Source organism: Daphnia pulex, chromosome 3 (genome assembly GCF_021134715.1).
Source record: "Daphnia pulex isolate KAP4 chromosome 3, ASM2113471v1".
Lineage (NCBI taxonomy): Eukaryota > Metazoa > Arthropoda > Branchiopoda > Diplostraca > Daphniidae > Daphnia > Daphnia pulex.
In genome coordinates this window covers 10,739,515-10,760,336 of record NC_060019.1, presented here as the reverse complement: position 1 = coordinate 10,760,336, position 20,822 = coordinate 10,739,515, and the positions used below count along the sequence as shown (strand labels likewise).

Genomic DNA, 20,822 nt, shown 5'->3' with positions numbered 1-20,822 from the left:
CCAGCCCACGTCCAGCGTGATTTTGACGTCAGTCGTGAAATCGTCTGCAAACATAGATGCCCTCTGGCGAGTGTCTGTAGATTTATTGATTTTTGGATCTGAAGTGTGTGTACTAGGCAGAGCATTTTTGACATCTGATAAAAAGTTGTGTTCGTGGACGTATTACGATATAAAATGGAAGAACAAGTAACAGATCAAGAAGAGAAAAAGAAAGAGGAGACAAGTACAATAGCTCGGGAATTCAGTCGAGATGCTCCTCCAATATTGCACCTTCTCGTCGTTGGATTTCATCACAAAAAAGGGTGTCAAGTTGAGTATTCATACCCTCCTCTTTGCCCTAACTCTCCTTCCGAATCTCATGAATGTCCGGAAATGTGGAAAAATTTGCCTTCCTTGGCGATGCCAGATGGCTCACATAATTTTGTTGAGGATACCGTCTATTTCCACCTCCCATCAATGGCACATCCAGGCAAAACAGTTTATGGTGTTTCCTCTTATCGCCAAATTGAGGCAAAGGTATGCATTTAGCTTTGTATTTTGGCAATGTTTTTATCATTAAAATTTGGACAATTTGAACAGATGCTCTCTAAAAAAACTGCCGACATAACCAGAAGCACTGTCCAGAAAGCTGTATGTGTTCTTTCGAACCTTCCTTTATATGGTCATATCCAAGTAAAAATGGGATTGATCACTGAAGCTTATTTCCGTGAGGGGGATTTTACTCAGTTCATGTTGCTCCATGATGCTTACAACAATCTCAACATGTGTCTAAACCCGGACTTGTTAAATTCTACTCAGGCTATCATTGGTACTATTGAGCACTCTAGTTTAGTGTAATTGTTACATAATTTTAATCGCGACTTTCTACTTTCTAGGGCTACCACTACGTGAGATGCTAGAGAGATTCGGTCACAAAGTAGTCCAACTATTTAAGCTGATTCTACTGCAAAAGCGAGTTCTCTTTTTTCATTCACCAGTCCGACCTTTGTCTACATCTATTCTGGCGATGCTTGCACTTTTCCCTGGAGTGGTCGAATCGGGTCTGGATAATTGCACCGCCTTAGCTAGTCAGCCGGAATTAATCATCGCCGAGACGTTGGAAATTCCCAAACAATTCATTCCTCCACCAGATGAGGAACCCGCCGGTATTTTCTCACCTCAAAATCAGTCTAGTGTGTATAACGGACTGACAGAAAAACTATCTTCTTGGAAAGATAAATTAGCTGGAAGTACTAAATCCGCAGATACTCCCACGGTTGACGCTACTGATGATAGCAAAGTAAGCCGGGAAAGTAGCTTTGAAGATCTTCGAGCCCCCACTGCTCAAGAAATGGAAAACGAGGTAATTCTCTTATTTCTAGGCCATTCTCGCTAAATATTAATTGCCAATTTGTTATTGAAATCCCTAGAAATCAGGACGCATTTCTCCCTCTATCGTCGCCGGCCTGCCTAATGAAGACTGTGGATTGCCTCTTCAACTCTTTGGAAATGTTTGTTGAATTTGAAATCTATCTTTTCTATCGATTTTACAAACTTTTAATTGTTTTTTGCAGGGTTATTTGTGTCATCCGTATCTGTCACTTTCATATTTAGACCTCTTGAGCGAGCCTAACATCCGCGGTTACATTGTTGGCGCTACTAATGTGCTATTCAAGCAGAAAAAAACTCTTTTTGATGCCATCATCGAGGTATCATTTCTTATTTAAACGATTTAAGTTAAATTTTCCTCACATTTTATTCACTTTTTAAAGTTGGAGACTGGCCGCATCGACATCACCGATCCGGAACTACGTCGTCAACTTGAGTTGACTAAAGAAGACATGCGATTTGCAGATCACATAGTCCGTCTCGTTGTCCAGGATCGAACCAGCAATACCTTTTTGGACGGCGTTGGATGGGAAGGTGGCGACGAGTGGCTGCGGGCTGAGTTTAAGACTTATCTTCTTTTTATGCTGAGAACATCCTTGATGGACGGTATGTCTTTTATACACCTAGGTGCTTAGATTTCAGACATTTAAAGCTGTTGTGTTTAAACAGATGGATGCAAGTATTTGGATGAATTCAATCCCGCTTTTATCCAAGCATGGAAAGCCACGAGTAACTACGCGAAATGGCTCGAAACTCCACATCCTGCTGTCTTGGAACTCCATCCTGGTCATATGTTCTCCGGCCAGCTATCAATATCGGATGTCAAGCTTAAAATATCTCAAATCACTCAGTATGTTTCATGACAGCAACAACTTAATTTGACTGGTATTCTCATGATTTATTGTTTTTGCAGAACGATGCAGAATACGGAAAAGGGGCGGAAGATATCCAATGCGGCCGCTAGCACAAGTCGAGCAGTAGCCAACACCAGTAAAGTTGTTGGTAAGATATTATTCATTGGTTATTTTAATTCGTTATGTTCGAAGAGAATTTACTCGAATTCTTTTTAGGAGGGGCTATTTCGCAAGCTAAAGGAGCGTTTTCAAGCTGGTGGAGTACATTTCATCAACAACCGACCGAAGCAACTGAAGAAGCTGAGGAAGCATTAGGACCGAATGGAATGCGAATGTCCGACATTGATCTGACTGAGTGATTGCAACAAGGACAAAAATTAGCGAAAACGAGTAGATAATAATCGTGGTTTCGTAATTTTCGTAACAAATGCAATCATAGGTTGTATGCGCAAGGCGTGCTAGTCAAATTTTTCATCGACATCGAGAAAAGTCGAAGTCGCTTGTTTGTTTTGTTTTTCTCTTCTTTGGGATCTTATTATTTGTCGTTCAACTCGTTCACTTGTTTGGTTTGCGTTCCATAATTTGCATGCGTATATACTCAGCTTGCAGTCACAATTAATTATGTGTTTTGTTTTTCACTAGTTGGGTGAAAGTGAGTCCCTTTTTTCCCAATTCAACATTCCAGTTCCAAGTTTATCTCATTTTTTGCGACGTGATTGGAAAGCTTTCAGAGAAATTCGACTCTATTGGATTCATGTTGGCGATGACAGTCAAGCTTCCGATTTTCTCTCGCGATCTAAATGAGGAGATGAAAATTTCAGTCAATGTTTTGAGTACTGTAGATATAAAAGCACACTTGGCATTTGTTAATCCAGTAGTCCTTGGATGAAATATGTACGGTAACTCGGTGGGTATTTAATAAACGGAGCATAAGCGAAATCGATTGTAAATTCTATTTGGTGCAGGCTAAATTAATTCAATCAATCGAAACGGTTTTTCATTCACATTCAATTGTCGGTCAGACCATGTAATTTTCTTTTACTAGTGAGAATTGAAGTTTTAAAGACATTGCTTTCACAATTCGAAAATATCTTTCTTTACGTTGTTCTAAATATTGATTGAAAGCTGTTCTTTTGCTGGACTGTGAGAGGTGCGTTGGTATCGAGGAAGAAATTTCCTGCGGCTCTAATGATATTAACGGCTATTAATATTACGGTGTTATGTGCAAAGTAGTGCGAAGAAATTGAATTTTATGCTCACGATGTTGAGACTGGAACACCCAGAAAAGTTTTGAAATTGTTGGTGCATGAGCCAAGCTTGAATTCGTCGTAAGAATTGCACCGGGTGGCGATGAACGGAACATCAAGGGATTCCATAAAATATTCCACTGCTCGCCTATGACTGCAGATACCTGTGATTTTTAATAGGATATTTTATAAAGTCAAATTAAAAAAAATTATAATTAGAATCCCACCTCCAAGAAACAGGTTCATAATACTTGAGATTCCAGCGCTGTTGGGGATTTCTATACAGCCCTATGCACAGGCAATTTAAAATTAGTATTTTCTTTAACTTTAACAAAATATTTAAAATATCATACAGGTTGAGAAGATCCACCATTGGGCCAAAAATCGACGTGTCCGATGGCAAAATCGACGCCTATTTTGCCATTTTCCAACTTGCCAGCATTTGTATGGATAACATCAACAAACTGGGCATCTGTTTTCTCTAGAACCTCGTCTGGGTTAGTGAAATCAAAGTGAGGGAAGGCTGGATCCAAACCTTCAATTGGCAAATTTCGAAAGATGCATTCGGGGGTCTAGTATAGTAACTGTTAAACTATTACCTACCTGTTATTCTAGGTAGTACACCGTTGGCGATATGTCCAGCCAGTCCAACCACATGCGCCCCCATACTGAAACCAATCAAGTGCAACTTGATAAGATCAGTGCCCTGTGAAACCAGGAAGTTCACAAAATTACCCGTGAGTAATCCTACCAGCCTAGTGTTTGCCGCTGCTCTAGGATAGTCGGGACCTGCAGCCAAGGATGCCCACTCGACTGCGAAAAAATTAATATCTTCTTTTTCGAGGAAACCTGTTGGGATTGGATTTATGATTCAGGCGGAACTTTCTCACATGCCAACTCCTTTGTTAAAGAAGAATACTTACGATTGCGTAACCTGAAACTAAGATCACCTTGCCCATTTTCAGTAAAACCATGGACATAAATTTTGGTAGGATTTGTCTTAACATAAGAAGAAGCAGCTAGGGCATTTACATCGTTGATAAAGAGTTCTTGAAATAGAAACGAATTTCGTCTGAAAGACGCATCAAATTGTGTTATGCTAATTATTGTAGTATTTTGTCGCAACGTTAATTTATTAAATTACCTTGTCCAGAGTAAGAAGTGAACTTGTGATGCTGCGAACGGTTCGGCCATCTCCGATAGAAGACCACCAGCATGTCTGATTTCTTTTCCTGATAGGCGTCAATAAGGAAAAGCGCACGAAACATGGAACAGCAATAAACATTAATCAAAGTTAACACAAACGATGTAAAATAGCCGCTTTTACTTACGGAAAAAAATACCTTCCGTTAAAACGAGGACGGAGAGAAACGGAACGAGAAGTAACCAGAACGTTTTGATTAACGTCATGTTTGCAGCTTGACGATCGAAGGTTAAAACTTTTCTAAATCTATCAATGGTCTTTTATACATTTCAAATATCATATATGAATGGAAAAATTATAAAACCAATTGATAGATTATAAATTTTTTCCGCGAATTAAGCAAGCTTTTTCATCATCGCGCCCTTCATTCTGGAAATTAGTAACTGTAATCGTGATCAAGGCGATGAGCTTTGTAATTAATGATTGCTCATCGCCTGAATCGGTTGAAAAATGCAATTAATGTTGAAAAAACCCCAAATTATAAAATAAACAGGATAATAATGGTTAAAACAATTTATTTCAACATTTCATTGTATCATTCTGCTTGCGTGCCAATCGACTCACAAGGAGAAATTACAAATGTAATGGAAATTGAAAGCTACGGAAGCTTGGTTGTCTGTTGTCAACGAGACTGCGATTGATTTGGTTATACTAACCAAGTGCAAAAGGAGCTTTCACGTTGGTTAAAAGAAAATAATCGCCTTTGGCTCTGTTCAAATTGAAAAAGACTGGTAATATTTTGGTCAAATTAATTCGTGGTTAACGATCAACTCACGATGTAGATACGGAAAATCCCATGGTCGTTTGCGTGTTGTTTGCACATAAGCCAATGTACCAATCCATGTGAGTTGAGCATTTGGTAGACGTAAAAGGCTTTTTGGTATTGATCGATTCAGTAAAATAAATCAACGCTCTGTAATGGCTACAAGATATTAAACTACAACCCTAAATACAAAGAAAGTTATCAATTACGAGACCAATTAAAAACCGGAATCAATGAATTAATTTTCAATTTTCATACAAAGCAGACATCAACTACTAATAAATTATTTAAATTTACTTACCGGTTGAACAATGCCCCCATTAGGCCAAAAATCTACATGTCCGATTGATGTCGTAAAGCTCAAGCCACCGTTTAACAAAGAATCACTGTTTGTGTGAATAATGTCGACGAATTGAGCGTCCGTCACGTCTAGTCTTCCGTCCGTATTATCAATTGAAAATCCGGGATAAGCGGGGTCCAAACCTGCAGTCCCATCGTTAGATTTATGCATGTTTGTAGATCTTAATCTAAATTACCTGTAATTCGAGGGACTGGTACGTTAACGCGGAAACCAGCTTTACCAGCAATGTGAGCTCCCAAACTGAAACCAATGATATGCAACTGACTAACATTTAATCCTTGCTTGATTAGAAAATTTAAGAAATCTCCCGTAAAGACGCCGATTGGTCGAATCTTGGCCGCCGATGAGAAGTAGTCAGTGGCAGCAAAACTTTCCCAATCGACCGCTATAAAATTGCAGTTTTCTTTAATGAGGAATTCTAAGATATGAAAATAGAATAACGACCTATTCTTCTGTTATACAATGTTTTGACCATACCATTTCGAAGGGTGAGCATTGAGACATCGCTATGGCCGTTCATTCGCCAACCGTGAACAAATACTTTTGTAGGATTAGACCGGTTAAAACTCGATTTGGATAGAGTAGCTTCATCGTCAATGAGTAACGCTTGTGCTATTTTTGGATTGGTTCTGGTCCACAAATTGAAGTAACAAAATGATTTGATTTCGTTTAGTTCATTGCCACCCATACTCCTGGCACCACTGCGGAAGACGCCCTTGATGAATGAGAAGACGGATTCCTGCCATCGATAATCTCTTTCTTCGTCTTCGTCGTCTAGCAAAACTGTCTGGCGCTTTACAGGATCTCTGTGGATTAGAGCGTTAAGCTCTGCTAAGTCGGTATGACCTTTGGTGGCAGATGACAGGGGCCAAACGACAGCATTATTTTTTTCAGCTAAGCATTAAAAAGAAATGTTGTCAGAATCAGTCTCAAGCAATTAACAGTGGTTTCAGAGTCCTCATAAGTAAAACAAATAACTCAAATAGCTGGGGTTTAAAAATTGAAGAGAATTTTTCTTCACTTGTCTTCTCAGTGCTCATTGAGAGAAAAGAAAACCATAGAACTTTATGATGTTACCTAAAATCCGATTATATTTAAGTGACAAGATCTTTAGGCCAATCAGCATGTGCAAAACTCATTAGATCTGTTGTTTTGATGGCACAAATAATATAATGTATCAGACTTGTTTTCAAGCATATCACATTATTATTTCTAGGAACTGGGATGGTATGAGTTTTACACTTACGTATATATACTATGATGTAGTGTAGTAGGCTATAACTATAAAAACTTTCAGCAAGAATAAACAGTTTTTGTAGTAATCACAAGCAAAATTGTAACAAAATTAACGAGAGAAAACTGAAAAGCAGTCGATGCTAGTCATCGCCAAAGGCCAAGTGGAAATAAAATCTTCTGATCGATACAATTAAATCGATTAAAAACAATCACAACAATTACCTGATGCGGAGTAACCAATCACAAACATTACACCAAAAAAGATGAGCAATTTAATCTGTGCCATAATTTTTTTTTAAATCACCAATGACGGGAATCAATTCTCAGCCAAATTGCTGCCGTTGTGACCTGCAAGAACGTTGGATTTTGTGTGATGTGTCCATAAGTCTAGAAAGCGATATTCTATAAATTCTTGTATGTTATTCGATGTTGATTGCGGTCAGGAAAGGAAATGAAATATTAGTACCCAATACCACAACCTTCCTCTTAGTTCATTTAATGCATTATAATCCTCCTTGGTGGGGGACGAAAATGTAGATACGTTGGTTTATCACAGTTTAATAAATAGACAAAAAATGACGTGATGCCGCTGAAACCATCTATAGAATCTAATATTAATTCAAAAATCAAGTAATGAAATCTAACTCAAATACTAAATTCAAAAATATAGTTAATTTTGTGCATCAAAATCCATTTGATGGGCGAATGACCTTCCAGCATAGGTGTCAAGGAAGAAATTTCCGGCGGCTCTTGTAGTGAAATAAAAGAGTGGTTAAGAGAAAATCAAATATTATTTTAAAAACATGGTATTGCACTCACAGTGTTGAAACGGGTAGGCCCATTCGAGTTTTAAAATTGTTGTTGCAGAGTCCGAGTTTAAAATCTCTGTAAGTATTGCATTGAGTGGCGATGAACTCAGAACCGGTGATCGATTCCAGGAAATATTCCATTGCCATTCTGTGACTGCAGACGGCTGCGCTTGTATCAATTAATTTACTGTTAAAGCCTGAATTAACTATTCAAATAATAATTTTTTAATGATAAGAGTATAAAAGACCTTCAGAAAGCTTTTGAATAATAGTTGCTATTTTCCCAAGCTTCACGTTGCTGCTCACACACCCCTGTAATTTAAATTAGAATATTTGTAAAACATTACAAAAGACTTCTATTATCGCACCGGTTGAATCGATCCGCCGTTTGGCCAAAAATCTGCGTGTCCAAGGGTAAAAGGGAATCCTTTTCGGCCTTCTTCTAACTTTCCAGCATTAGTATGTATAATGTCTACAAATTTAGCGTCCGTTTTGTCTAGTACCTCATCCGCGCTGGCTTCCTCGAAAAGTGGATAAGCTGGATCTAAGCCTTGGAATACGTTTTGCGCATTCAAATTTGACGAAACCAAGAGACAATCAAAATGCGTGTACCTGTTATTCTTGGAATTTCACCATTCATTGTTTGGCCAGCTTTCCCAACAACGTGCGCTCCCAGACTGAAACCAATCAGATGAACTCTGCGCAGATCAGCACCTTTTAAAACCAGAAATTTCACAAAGCTTCCTGTGAGTGATCCGACAAGCTGAACATTGGCAACCGCTCTGGGATAGTCGGGACCCGCAGCCAAGTGTCGCCAATCGACATTTATAAAATTGCAGTCTTCTTTTTCCAGAAATCCTATTATAATTAAGATTAATTTGATTTGATTCACAGGGGGGAAAATAGTAATGAGTACGGTCACGTAGTCTGAGACTCCAATGGTTTTGTCCATTTCCTGTGAACCCGTGAGCATATATTCGTGTAGGATTCTTCCGGTCGAAATTGGAGGCCTGCAGAGCGGCTGTGTCGTTAATCAACAACTCTTGAAATTCGTTGGGATTACGTCTAGAATAAGCAAAAATTCCCTTTAATTACCACAAGTAAAATTGTAAAATTTCACTTACCGTGTCCATAATAGAAAATGATGAGTTACTAATTCCGGATCGGTTCTGTACGTTGAAAACTGTATGTATTCTTGTTGTTGTTGTCTGGTTCTCATCCCTGTTAATTTAGTTTGATAAGAACGTCTAGTTACACAAAGTCAGCTTGTCTGTTTACACGACTTTTAAAATGTTATCATGGAAAACGCTAGCATTTGTCAACATAGAAAGTAACTAATGTTTGAACAAGAAATACCTTCAACTAGAATAGGACAAATGGCAGACAAACAAACAACAACACCGATAGCACAATACAACGTCATCTCAGGTCGATTTCCGATACTTAACAGGCTTGGGTTTTGATTCTATCACAGCCGAACAACCTGAAAACCTTTCCCTGAAATGACCTTCATGTCCAAACAATATCTAATTAGCGAAAAACCTTTCCCACGAACTAACTGGTTAGGTGCAGAGGTGAATGACATAGTATATAAATGCGAATAACGGTCATTGCTGTTTGAATATTTTTATTGACAGAGAATTTACACAAAATTGCAAAAGCAATCAGTGTTTTAAGAAAAATTTTAGAAGAGTGTTGCTTTAGTGTATCGTCGTCAGGTATGATGTGATTAACCAAGTGCGAAGGGAGCCTCGGAGTTGGTATCCAGAAAATAATCACCAGTGGCGCTGCGTGAATAAGGAATGAACCCATTTTTTAAAAACTTGTGCGAGTGATGAAAAACTGTAAGCAAATCAGATGTGACTCACGTTGTGGATACGGTAAGACCCATTGAGGTCTGGGGATTGCCGCTGCATCCTCCAAGTTTCCAAGTAGCGTAACTACTGCATTCGGTGGCTGTGAAGGCCGTTCTGCTAGTGATCGACTCTGTGAAATAGTCTGGGGCTCGTCCGTGACTGCAGCCGGCTGCACTCATTCAAATCAGCAAATAAAATTTTTAAGTCTCTGATTCAATTCGCGCCACAAAAGAAATAGCCACACTTACTAGCAAGATCGATGATATCGGTACCGGTTGCGAAGCAGCCCTAATACATGATGAAATCCAAATATAGTTATTAGCCTTTAATCAAAATGTTATTGACTATAGAACCATACCGGTTGGGAGATTCCACCATTTGGCCAGAAATCAACGTGCCCGATACTGACTGGGAAGCTGAGACCACCTTCGGGAAGTGTTGCGCTGTTGGTGTGAACGATATCGACAAAACGGGCATCCGATGTGTCCAACCTTTCGCCGGTATTCGAAACGGAAAATCCGGGATAAGCGGGATCCAATCCTGTAAACAGAAAAATATTATGCGACTCAGTGACCTCGTGATGATTATGCAAAAGGAGAATTTTTGAATTACCAGTGATACGAGGAAGAGTTCCTGCGACAGCAGCTCCTGCATTGCCAGCGACGTGAGCTCCCAAGCTGAAGCCGATGACGTGCAACTTGCTGTAAGTAACGCCTTGGGAGATCAAAAAGTCGATAAACTGGCCAGTGAGAATGCCGACTGGAAGGGTATCGGCCGCAGATGCGTAATAGTTGGCGTTATTAGCCATCGTTTCCCAATCAACCGCGATATAGTTACAGTCTTCATGGTTCAGGAAAGCTAAACACAGAAATGTGACCAAAAGAAGTCGGTCAAAAATGTGGCTAAGAATATTACAATAACCGGTTGTACCATTTTTCATTGCAATAACTGTCCCATCGTTGTAACCATTCATCAGCCATCCGTGGGCGAAGATTTTAGTCGGCTTGGTAACGTCAAAGTTGGAAGCGGCCAAATTCAAGGCATTTCCGTTAATGAGTTCCTGATAAGACAATTGGTTCGATCGCGTCCACAAATTAAAATGGGTGTTGTCCGAAATGAAATCTCTGGAACTGCCAACACTTTTCTCCGACAGACTCTTTGCTGAAAAAAAAAAATAAAAAAAAATAAATAAAATTGAGCAACAATTAATTTGACAAATTATATGTAAGTAGTCATTTGGTCAAACCTGAGACAGCGGAAACAGCCAACAATAACACGGCGAAGAATTTCATTATTATTTTTTCTCTCTGCTAAGTTTCAATAAGTGAAGATGCAACCGTAGAAAGAACGAGGGTCTCACAGGGAAGTTCAGATTTTATAGTTTACCGTAAGTTGGTTATCTTATAGAAAGTCCTATCAAAACAAGACGCCACAGACGTCACGTGGATTCAAACATAGCGGGATCGATCATGGGGTTGGGGGAATCTCGATTTTGTTATCAGATAGACATGTTTATTATCGGACGCTTAACTGGAGTAAAATGCAGACGTAGCAACGGACCGGCTAACCTGCCAGTCAAGACGAAAACAACTGACGATTAAAACTTAAAACCTGTCATCTAAAAGTAAATAAAAGTTTGGGATTTTCCAAATCCTTAAGGTTGATGTAATCTTATATCGGTGACCGTCTCATCGAAATCGACAACAGCACAATTTTAAATTATATGACCCACATTATTTGGGTGCGTCTACACTATACCCGGAAAAAATGTCTTATGTATAATGTTATCTATCATGAAGTGAACCCATCCATTATGCACATAAAATGTACAAAACTGGTAACTTAGTAACAGTTATGTATTGCCGGTTACTTATGCATTGACAGGCATATTCCGCAACAACACAGTTAAAAAACAATAGATTAAGTCAAAGTCGTAAAGCTGCCATGATTATGGGCATTAGGGTCTTTGAGTAAAAGGCATAGGATATACAGATTTACAAGTGCAACCGATAAATCATCCCATGGAGAAAGGAGGAGCGTCAAACGTGTTGAGGTAATAATCACCCGTCGCTCTATAGGATTAATAAAATACGAATGCCATTCAAAATAAATCTCTAAAGCCGCCAAGAAAAGTGCAAACGTTGAAATAAAAACGTGACTTACGATAGAGAAACGGGCAGACCCATCAAATCTTGTTGATTTCCATTGCACAAACCAGCGTCGAATTCTTCATAGGACGTACAGCGGATAGAAGTAAAACGTCCACCATTGATAGTCTCGGCAAAATATTGGTAGGCCCGGCTATGACTGCATCCCGCTGCAACGCGAATAATGAATATAAATTTAAGTGATCAAGTAGAGGCAATAAATTGATTGCAAACTATTTACTTGCTATGGCCAGAATATCAGATCCTGTAAGGATGCAACCCTGTTCAAAGAAATACTAAATTAAAGTTGCTATTAGATTATTATAAATTACAGGAAATCATACCGGTTGAACAATGCCTCCGTTCGGCCAGAAGTCTACGTGACCAATTGACACGGGGAAACTCAGTCCACCATCCAACAATGATGCGCTGTTTGTGTGCATAATGTCGACAAACTGGGCGTCCGTCACGTCCAGACGTTCGTCCGTATTTTCTACTGAGAATCCAGGATAGGCCGGATCAAGACCTTATAAGAAAAATGATGTTACATTTCAGTTGATAATCTTTCCACCTGGTATTCCACGCTATTACCTGTAATTCTTGGGATAAGTCCGTTGACGAGGGCACCAGCTTTTCCCGCAACGTGAGCTCCCAAGCTGAAACCAATGACATGAAATTGATTCACATTCGTTCCTTGTGCAATCAAAAAGTTGATGAAATCGCCGGTTAAGATGCCAACTGGTTGGGTATTGGCAGCCGAAGAATAATAATTTAAATTATTCGCCAATTCTTCCCAATCAACCGCGATAAAATTACAATTTTCTTTGGAAAGGAATTCTAAGACACAAATATGATGAGAATTACGTTATTGTTTGAATCACAAAAATAACTTGTCATACCATCACGAAGGCTGAATACCGCATTGTTGTCGTACCCATTCATTCGCCAGCCGTGAGCAAATATTTTGGTGGGCTTAGAAATATCAAAATTCGATGCGGCTAGAGAAGCGGCGTCTCCGATGAACAGTTCTTGCAACGTGACAGGATTATTGCGAGTCCACAAATTGAAATGGGTAAATTCAATGGGATCAGCTTTGCTGGCCATGACATCTGCGTCTCCAATGCTTTTGCCTATAACACAGAATGAAAAATTAAGCCAATTAAAATACGTTGTCAAATTATTTGAAATTAGTTATTTGAAATTAGGCATACCTTGGACTACGCAAAAGATGGTGCAAAGTGACAACGAGAGCGCTTGTAGGAACTTCATTTTTTGGTTAAAGAAATGACTGCCTGGTACTATTCGGTATTCCACCGCTTGAGATTTATATAGTCGTCTCACCGCCCAATCTAAGATGATTTTCCTTATCAATCAGACGAGACACCAAAAGTTTCCACCTCATACTTATTATGCAAAGCTGGAAAGCCCATACACATCACACTATATTACACATCGAAAAATTTGAAGTGCCGAGATTACAGTCAATATCCGCTTATTATCATTAACAAGGCCAAAGCAAATGTTTACCCAACTTTTCCACAATAGCTACAGATAAATTACTTTGGAAAATCCAGATGGCTACCATGACCGATTGCTCAGATAGACATTTAGCGCGTGACATGTTTTTGAACTGGAAAATTCCGATTCAATTTTTACTTTAGTCAAGAAAATCGCGATGTTAACGCACTTTTGTACGTGGAAACAACTCGGAAGAAATAGCAACTGGATGTAAATCTAATGCCGTAATAGATAGCAATTTGCGTTGGCTAACGCAGTTTTACGTAAATGGAGAATTTTCAAGTGTTAACGGAAGCGCTTATTGTGAGTTTATTTTTAATATTTTTTCCTATTTGATTAACTATCTATGTCAGGCCTAAATAGTGGCTACATAGTAGTGGGCTATCGAGTTCTTTGTCGCATTCTCTGAATGTTGATCAACATCATTTAAAAAATAAAACTTTGACCCTTGGCGGTGAAACCCCATCTATGAAACGCACCGAAAAAAAAAATATTAAAAACAGTTCTTGAAAAGTTGCATAAGTCGGTCGCCGTATAGGCTAAGGATTCATTCAAAACTCCCTTGAGGCTTTAGCTTCATTCGACTCCCATCATTAAAGATGGCGATTCGTTTTTTCTGTCTCTTCTTGATATGTGGAGCGGTTAGGGCGGACTTTCCAGCGTTGGCCAGTCAAGATGAAGTTACAACTGAAGACGTCCACTCTCAACTGCTGAAACTACGCGAGGATGTGGTAAAAGACTGCGAAAAAACCTTTCGAATTCCCACTAGTAGCTGCTAATCGTTTCTCTCTTTTGTGTCTGCTCTTTTCCAGAGACTTTTGAAAGAGAGTTATCATCAAGTCGTCGTCGAGGCAGCAGCACAGACACAGCAGCGAGACGAGATAGGAAAACACGAGATGGAAATTCAAGGCCTCAAGAAAATTGTTGCCAGATTGGAAGAAAGACTCGAGGCCCTTCAAGCGGAAAAAAGGGAGCAGATGAAACCTCCAAAAGTTTCCAATTCCACAGCAGTAGCGCCGAGATCCTGTGAAGAGCTGAGACGCTCCAACGAATCAGTCGAATCGGGCATGTACTGGATCGATCCCGACGGCCACGGAACAGGCGATGCACCCATTTATGTCTCATGTAACATGACGACAGGTTGTCAAAAGAGGATTGCCAATGTTCTTTTGTCATCGTTACATTTTGTTTTTTTTTTACTTGGAAAATAGGATCTACTTTAATCCCGCACGACAGCGAAGAAGCCACAGATGTTGGCCAATGCTGGGATGCAGGATGTTACAGCCGCCCGATCCAATACAATGCCACTATGAGACAAATGATCGCCCTCTTGGAATTATCATCTGATTGTACGCAGTCTGTCCAGGTATCGTAATTTGCCTTAGAACAACAGGGTACGTGTGTAACTGAGTTTTCTACCGGGATTTTAAACAGTACGATTGCAAAATTGCTCCATTGGAATTCAACGGAGAATCTCAGAGTTGGTGGACTGATCGACACGGGGTCCGACGTAACGACTTCACCGGTGGGAACTCGACTCAATCGAAATGCCAATGCGCGCTGGATAATTCCTGTCTCGATCGTAAATTGCAGTGCAACTGTAACGCTCTTTCACCCATAGAGACTACCGACACAGGCAAGTTGGTAACAACCTTTTTACGAAAGGAAATTACCTAATCGAAAGGTAATCTAGGTTTAATTATGGACAAATCCTTTCTTCCCATCACGCGGCTGAATTTCGGACGCATTTTGGCTCCACCCTCTTCCGGCCGGTACATCCTCGGACGGCTGGAATGTCACGGCCTTCAAATGATCTCAAGTGTTAAACGACTGCCAACTTCGTGCCAAGATGTGTGGCGAACTGGCTACACAACTTCCGGTTTGTATTCGATCCTGCGATCCGAAATATCTGAAACTGTGTTTTGCGACATGACTCAAGTGCCAGGTGAGGAAAAGGCTCTTTCCTCATTCGTTTCTACCGAACAATTTGTAAGTATAATTAACAATCCATTAAAAGTCTTGACTGCAAAAGTAACAAGATTATTACGTGCACTTTAGAATTTAATAACTGAGCGATTGGATAAAGCGGACGAGCGAATTCAGAGACAAGCAATGCGAATAAGGAACTCCGTGGTTCGATTGAATTTGTTTCTAGGTAGACAGAACCGGACAAACAGCTTGCAAATCCGCAAATTAGTACGTAAGCGCCAATAGACTTTTACCTATACTATTTTCGTGATTCACCAATGCATTGACATTGTTCTAAAGGAGTCGATAGATGAGAAACTAGCGAGAGATTTGCGAGAACTTTTCAACGGCCATCAAAGACAAAATGAGGAAATAGCAGAACTTAGGAGAAGATCAGATCGCCCTGCGGGAAAATCATTGACGCGGATGCCGGCAAACTGTCACGATTTGAAGACTATGGGTCACGCCCTGAGCGGAATTTACCCCGTCAAGGGAGACGATAACATCGATATGGTCTACTGCAACATGACATCAGGTGAAATTCTAATTTCTAACAAGAGGTGGGAAAAAAAACTAACTTTGAAATGTTTCAAATCAAGGGGCCCCTCGAGAAACCTGGATAGGAAAGGCGGACGTGGCGTCATCTTTGGTCTATTTTTACGTCCTAAGGAAATCACCGTTCTACTTGGAAGGAAGAGGAAATGTGCAATCGATCCTACCTTTTGAGATAACTCGATCCAATCAAGGAGGTGGGATGGACGCGAAAAAAGGTGTTTTTACTGTTCCCAAGTCCGGAACGTACGTGTTCCGGTTCTCCTTTGGAGCCATCAAACGTGAAAAGCCCCAGCATGTGTCGGTTACTTTGGTGCTGAATGACGTCGAGGATGTGGCCAGCATCTACGGCAGCGATCACCAGGGCTTTTTCTCGCTTTCCCTTCAATCAATCTTGAACCTGAGAAGAAAAGACAAAATTCATTTAGTACTTCAGTCTGCATCGGGAGGAGGAAATTATGAAGACATTGACATGACTACACACTTTAGCGGCTTCCTACTTGATGAACAGTTGTTTTGAAATTCTCATCCTAAAATGTTAATTTCCAAAGATTAAGTATTTTCTGTTTGTACTACTGTAATTTGTTTAAAACCTGACATGTGGCACGAGTTAATTATTTTGAAAAGACTTTTGTCGCTATCGATGCAATAATTAAAATCAAAATGTTATTTGTTGATCTTATAACGCCCTTGAGACCATTTAGTACACAATTTTCCTTTTTAGAAAAAAATCTATTTGAATTCATTTCCGATTTAAATATCCATTTAGGGGAGCCCCAATTAAGATTTACATTTTGTCTGCGATCAAGTATGTCGCGCTTCTTATCGCCTTCTCAAAATGTAAACAACAAGGATGATTCTGGCCCTAGCCGATGAAATATCACACCCCAAAACAACTCGGAGGTCCTAGATTGTTATCAAATAATAACATAAACATGTTTTTTTTTTTTTCAGTTACAAGAGTCGGTCCAGTGCACAAGCCAACGTTTCATTTAAACCTAGCTTCTAAGGATCTCTTTCGACACTCATGAACATGAAAGATGGCCAAATGTTACCTTGGTTCTGAATGATGTTTTGGCCAGCCAGCACCAGCGACAACGACGGCATTGAGCATCACTTCTCTTGCATGGTAATCCGTCTCGAACCTGAAAAAGACTAAAGCCGGAGTTTATTAAAAGATGAAGCATTTAGGCACTGAGAGAAGGAATCTAGGGTGCACTCACTTTAGCGGTTTCCTTCTAGATGAACAACGAAATCTCCTTTTAACAGCTGAAAGATGTCAGGCAAAACCCTAGTGATTCCTTCTAAATATGCTGCACCCGGTTAGCTCAAAATGTCGTGTATAACAACGGGTTTAAAAGACATCCTAGTACATATATTTCGGTGCAATTTTTTTTTTTAGCTTACGAATATATTTCCTCTGGTTGAATCTTATAGAAGTTTGAATAGAGAAGTTAACGATACAAATTCAGAACGGAAACGAAAAAGTTATCTAGGATGACCACCAAATTATTAGAACATATTTTTGAAATAATAATTAAAAATAGGGCTTACGGTGCTACCTAAATGAGTTTGGTTATCGTTAAACTTTTTACTACTGGTTACACCTGTGGATGGAAGAGGCATTTAGTAAGATTCAAGCAATCAGGTAAGTGATATGCTTCAATACGACGATAAGAGATGGAATATTTTCTTTCAACCCAAACCTAATTATAACTGACTGGAAAAGATTTTCAGATTGAAAAACTGGAATTCATAAGTTTGTTTAAAGGAAAAAAGTCTTGTGTAAATGATTCTTGATATTCATACAAGCATTCCATTGCTTCCATCAGCTATTTGCGTTGGCAGCAGAACTGTTGTTGAATAGTTGCAGCTTGACCAACTTGACAGCATCTCCAGCTTGAGGGACGACGAATCTAGAATCCATAAATATACTTTGATGTTTGTTGCATTGAATCTTTTAAAAAACTCTACCAACCTGTCTAAATCGACAATAATAGTTTCTTCGCCTTTTATGTTCCCATACTTGAAAGTGATAAATTCCGGATGTCGCTTTTTGCTAGTGATTTTCATGATTGAAGATAATGAACGATTTACGCTGATGCGCGCGAAACCTGGACGATCTTCAATTTCTCTTAGGGCATACAAGTGACTTGGCGTAATCAGCAAATAACTTTACAGCAAAACAAACGGATTACACATCAAATTTGCATAAACAGTTTTAAAGAACTAACCTCGGAAATGCATGCCCACTCTCCTTAACTTCATGACAACGGAATGAGTTGATTACGTCTGGTCTCTTAAGCCACGAAGATATGGCTACCAGTTCCTGGTTCGGTGCGTCTGCCTCTCGCTCAGAACTTCCTTCAAAAGTTGGATCATCTATAAAATAACACAATCATGAATTACTCGCTTTATAATTATTTGACATTGTTTCTATACCTCCATCTTGATCATCGTCAATTGAAAATACAGGCGCTATGTTGCGGTAGAGCTTGCCGGCTCCTTTGCTTTTTCCTCCGGTACTAGGATTTTCTAAAATGAAAGAATTGCTTAAACTAGTGAACTTGAAAGCACACAAATTAAATTCCGCACCTTTACTCTTGGACTTTGGTGTCGGTTCATTATCTCCAGCTGAAATAGGATTAACAATGTAGTCGAGGAGTTTGTCTTTAACTACTGCGGACTTTGAGCGCATCCGCCCAAAGAAATCGGTCTTGTTAGATGAAGAAGAGGAAGATCCCGTTGCGTGCTGAGGTGTTCCCTGAGCATTGCTTTTGCCAGCAGCTGTCGGCGACTCTTCAGATTTGTTGACAGTACATACAAGGCACAGTGATGGATTGTGATCGACAAGTCCGACCGGTTCAATAGAAACCGATGTGGCGACAACCCCATTTTCAATCTGAGCTGCAACCAGAGCTTGGTGAACAGCAGAAAAGCCGCCTTGGACTAGGCCAACAAACTGAACGTGTCTTTGAAGGAAAAACGCTACAACCATGTGGACATATTGGTCTTCTGCTTCTCTGCCCGATCCGAAAAACACCAAGTGCTCTCCCCCTGCAGCCGATTGTGCAGCGATGGACTGTTTCTGGGAGGATAGTAACGCTTGGACAGCCACGCTAAATGCTTGAGGTTCAGTTAGCATCTGTTGAAAATGATACATGTGAATGAAAATAAATGCTAAAATTCTATTCTCAATTCTAAATTCTGTCTGATTTAGAATCTTACAAGATTAGAGTCGAGGTGGAAAGCTGTAGGGAGATGGCCAGCGTTATATTGCTCTGCAGGCCGACAATCGACAAGGAAGAAACGTAATGCTCTGCTTTCGGCATCAGATTTTGTAGGAGGATTCAATAAATGACAACTGACTAGCAACTCTTGCACAGATACCGGCAGGCAAAGCGCTTGGGACAAGACCAAAAGATCCATTCTTTCATCTGACGCATCTTCGCCAAAAAGAGCTTGATGGTAGTCCTACGTTTCAAGTGAATATGAATTTTGAATAAAATTTATTATCGTATTTTAACATCAAAAAAATTTAATCTTACCCTCTTGTACGAAAAAGGAGTCTGTGCAGAATACAAAACAGCTAGTGAGCAAAAGTCGTGAATATCACCAGCTTCCATCTGTTGCGGGAGTTCGGCTATAGTTTCCAATATTTTTTCCTTCTCACCTTTGTGAGCCATTATTTCATCCCTGTTTGATCATTTCATGAAGATCTTCATTTTAAAAATTTGAAAAAGGATAATTAGGCCTACTTGGCATTGATGACGAGAACCAACGAAAGAAAAAATATTAAAAATGGATCGCCACGGATAAAGTAGTAGTCCCACAGAGCGAGAACAGCTTGAAGGTTACTTGAAGCTGCAAATAAGGATAGAAACTAGAAAGTTAAACAAGTTGCCAATCATTAGTCAATGCAATTATAAATAAACAATAGTGGATTAATTACCCATTTCTGTGTATACAAATTTGGTGCAATTTTATGTGAATCAAGGAAAGAACATAGTTCTGGTTCGTGATACAGCAAAAGTAATCGAAACAGATGCATAGCTACTCCATTAAAATGGCACTGCCTGTAATAAAAAAAGGATTCTGTTCCTAATTTGAAAACATTAATAATGCTATATATTTAAATGTTTACCTAGGAATATATGAATCCAAGATTGCATTAAAATAGCTGTAGAGTTCATTTTTGGGTAGTTTTAAAGAGACTAAAGGTGTGAGAATGTGCATCCAGCCATTGTTTGGGTCGTAATTGATGTGACGAGTCTTGCAATAATGAGTAACAAGAGACTCGAGATCAGAAAGGATGGAAACTTTGTCTTCTTCTTCGTTGTCCAACTTCTCCACAAAGATTTTACAGTCTTCTCTTAGTTTAGATTGATTAGCTAGGTCAAATATTTCGTTGAATCGTTCAAGTCCATCAGCAGGAGAGCCGGTGGAAGACCCCAACAACCGATACCAAACTTGTCCACGCATGGAATCGGGGATGCTTTTGCTACGACAAATCAGACGCAAATCGTGTAGACTGCACTGCTCTTGTAATGCTCCTTCAAGAGCCAAGATCCTTTATAATACACAGGTAGAGTTATTTTATTAATTGAATTAATAACGCTGCAAAAGAATAATTATTACCAAGAGCCATCGTCTGTGTCTAGGTCGTCAGCCATTGCACAATGTACATTTGCACCTGTCATATTCTCAGATGTTGTGTTTCGTCAGCAGACTATTTTCAATGACCAAGCTGGCAAGCTCCGCCTCCTACGGTCCTTTGCCCGTAGTAGCTGGTAGTAGTAACCAACCAAGCAAGTTGCCGTTTGGTTCAAAAATCGTTATCGCATCTACTAACCCATATCTACCCTCCCCTCCCTTCCTCGTTATCTGTTATACACTTCCTGTCCCAGTTATTAGGACTTGGGATGAAATGGAAATAAGC

General features: G+C 39.6%; 8 protein-coding genes and 1 long non-coding RNA gene across 29 annotated transcripts in view; 3 read left to right on the top strand and 6 right to left on the bottom strand.

The window, feature by feature from the left end:
• LOC124191209 overlaps window positions 1-20,822 on the top strand; it is a 101,081-nt gene that overhangs the window by 42,919 nt on the left and 37,340 nt on the right. The gene's annotated exons all lie outside the window — the stretch shown is intronic.
• LOC124191177 (late secretory pathway protein AVL9 homolog) lies at window positions 33-3,161 on the top strand. 3 transcript variants are annotated; one of them, XM_046584218.1, is made up of 10 exons: window positions 33-516; window positions 580-808; window positions 876-1,145; window positions 1,215-1,342; window positions 1,410-1,490; window positions 1,554-1,688; window positions 1,752-1,974; window positions 2,038-2,218; window positions 2,282-2,370; window positions 2,439-3,161. In XM_046584218.1, the coding sequence occupies exons 1-10, from the start codon at window positions 175-177 to the stop codon at window positions 2,579-2,581; spliced, it is 1,821 nt and encodes a 606-aa protein (XP_046440174.1). In that variant the 5' UTR covers window positions 33-174; the 3' UTR covers window positions 2,582-3,161. The 3 variants fall into 3 exon arrangements, with proteins under 3 accessions (XP_046440174.1, XP_046440175.1, XP_046440173.1); XM_046584219.1 differs by having other exon boundaries at window positions 42-516; window positions 1,245-1,342; XM_046584217.1 differs by having other exon boundaries at window positions 42-516; window positions 876-1,342.
• LOC124191192 (lipase member H-A-like) lies at window positions 2,939-4,956 on the bottom strand. The gene is made up of 8 exons (XM_046584246.1): window positions 4,801-4,956; window positions 4,614-4,701; window positions 4,393-4,541; window positions 4,073-4,318; window positions 3,823-4,004; window positions 3,697-3,757; window positions 3,483-3,633; window positions 2,939-3,407 (listed from the first exon to the last, which is right to left on the bottom strand). Exons 1-8 carry the CDS (start codon window positions 4,877-4,879, stop codon window positions 3,320-3,322), a joined length of 1,044 nt encoding a protein of 347 aa, XP_046440202.1. The 5' UTR covers window positions 4,880-4,956; the 3' UTR covers window positions 2,939-3,319.
• On the bottom strand, window positions 5,172-7,621 carry LOC124191190 (pancreatic lipase-related protein 2-like). Its single transcript, XM_046584244.1, has 6 exons — window positions 7,256-7,621; window positions 6,275-6,691; window positions 5,973-6,215; window positions 5,738-5,919; window positions 5,449-5,618; window positions 5,172-5,382 (listed from the first exon to the last, which is right to left on the bottom strand). Exons 1-6 carry the CDS (start codon window positions 7,317-7,319, stop codon window positions 5,325-5,327), a joined length of 1,134 nt encoding a protein of 377 aa, XP_046440200.1. The 5' UTR covers window positions 7,320-7,621; the 3' UTR covers window positions 5,172-5,324.
• LOC124191203 (pancreatic triacylglycerol lipase-like) lies at window positions 7,923-9,269 on the bottom strand. Of its 3 annotated transcripts, XM_046584261.1 has the most exons (7): window positions 8,967-9,269; window positions 8,759-8,907; window positions 8,455-8,700; window positions 8,346-8,392; window positions 8,211-8,284; window positions 8,091-8,154; window positions 7,942-8,006 (listed from the first exon to the last, which is right to left on the bottom strand). In XM_046584261.1, the coding sequence occupies exons 1-6, from the start codon at window positions 9,059-9,061 to the stop codon at window positions 8,145-8,147; spliced, it is 621 nt and encodes a 206-aa protein (XP_046440217.1). In that variant the 5' UTR covers window positions 9,062-9,269; the 3' UTR covers window positions 7,942-8,006; window positions 8,091-8,144. The 3 variants fall into 3 exon arrangements, with proteins under 3 accessions (XP_046440216.1, XP_046440215.1, XP_046440217.1); XM_046584260.1 differs by having other exon boundaries at window positions 7,923-8,006; window positions 8,091-8,284; XM_046584259.1 differs by having other exon boundaries at window positions 7,923-8,006; window positions 8,091-8,392; window positions 8,967-9,256.
• Window positions 9,453-11,104, bottom strand: LOC124191198 (pancreatic triacylglycerol lipase-like). The gene is made up of 7 exons (XM_046584252.1): window positions 10,945-11,104; window positions 10,629-10,859; window positions 10,311-10,556; window positions 10,057-10,238; window positions 9,947-9,986; window positions 9,711-9,867; window positions 9,453-9,629 (listed from the first exon to the last, which is right to left on the bottom strand). The coding sequence occupies exons 1-7, from the start codon at window positions 10,988-10,990 to the stop codon at window positions 9,572-9,574; spliced, it is 960 nt and encodes a 319-aa protein (XP_046440208.1). The 5' UTR covers window positions 10,991-11,104; the 3' UTR covers window positions 9,453-9,571.
• Window positions 11,537-13,204, bottom strand: LOC124191197 (lipase member H-like). The gene is made up of 7 exons (XM_046584251.1): window positions 13,057-13,204; window positions 12,745-12,975; window positions 12,437-12,682; window positions 12,190-12,371; window positions 12,087-12,126; window positions 11,862-12,015; window positions 11,537-11,770 (listed from the first exon to the last, which is right to left on the bottom strand). Exons 1-7 carry the CDS (start codon window positions 13,112-13,114, stop codon window positions 11,713-11,715), a joined length of 969 nt encoding a protein of 322 aa, XP_046440207.1. The 5' UTR covers window positions 13,115-13,204; the 3' UTR covers window positions 11,537-11,712.
• LOC124191175 lies at window positions 13,552-16,614 on the top strand. Its single transcript, XM_046584215.1, has 8 exons — window positions 13,552-14,094; window positions 14,176-14,503; window positions 14,575-14,729; window positions 14,798-14,999; window positions 15,057-15,352; window positions 15,422-15,559; window positions 15,632-15,866; window positions 15,931-16,614. The coding sequence occupies exons 1-8, from the start codon at window positions 13,963-13,965 to the stop codon at window positions 16,401-16,403; spliced, it is 1,959 nt and encodes a 652-aa protein (XP_046440171.1). The 5' UTR covers window positions 13,552-13,962; the 3' UTR covers window positions 16,404-16,614.
• Window positions 17,207-20,723, bottom strand: LOC124191171 (TBC1 domain family member 23-like). Its single transcript, XM_046584210.1, has 11 exons — window positions 20,522-20,723; window positions 20,028-20,453; window positions 19,836-19,959; window positions 19,642-19,766; window positions 19,432-19,579; window positions 19,112-19,357; window positions 18,479-19,028; window positions 18,326-18,418; window positions 18,118-18,265; window positions 17,862-18,056; window positions 17,207-17,799 (listed from the first exon to the last, which is right to left on the bottom strand). The coding sequence occupies exons 1-11, from the start codon at window positions 20,581-20,583 to the stop codon at window positions 17,712-17,714; spliced, it is 2,205 nt and encodes a 734-aa protein (XP_046440166.1). The 5' UTR covers window positions 20,584-20,723; the 3' UTR covers window positions 17,207-17,711.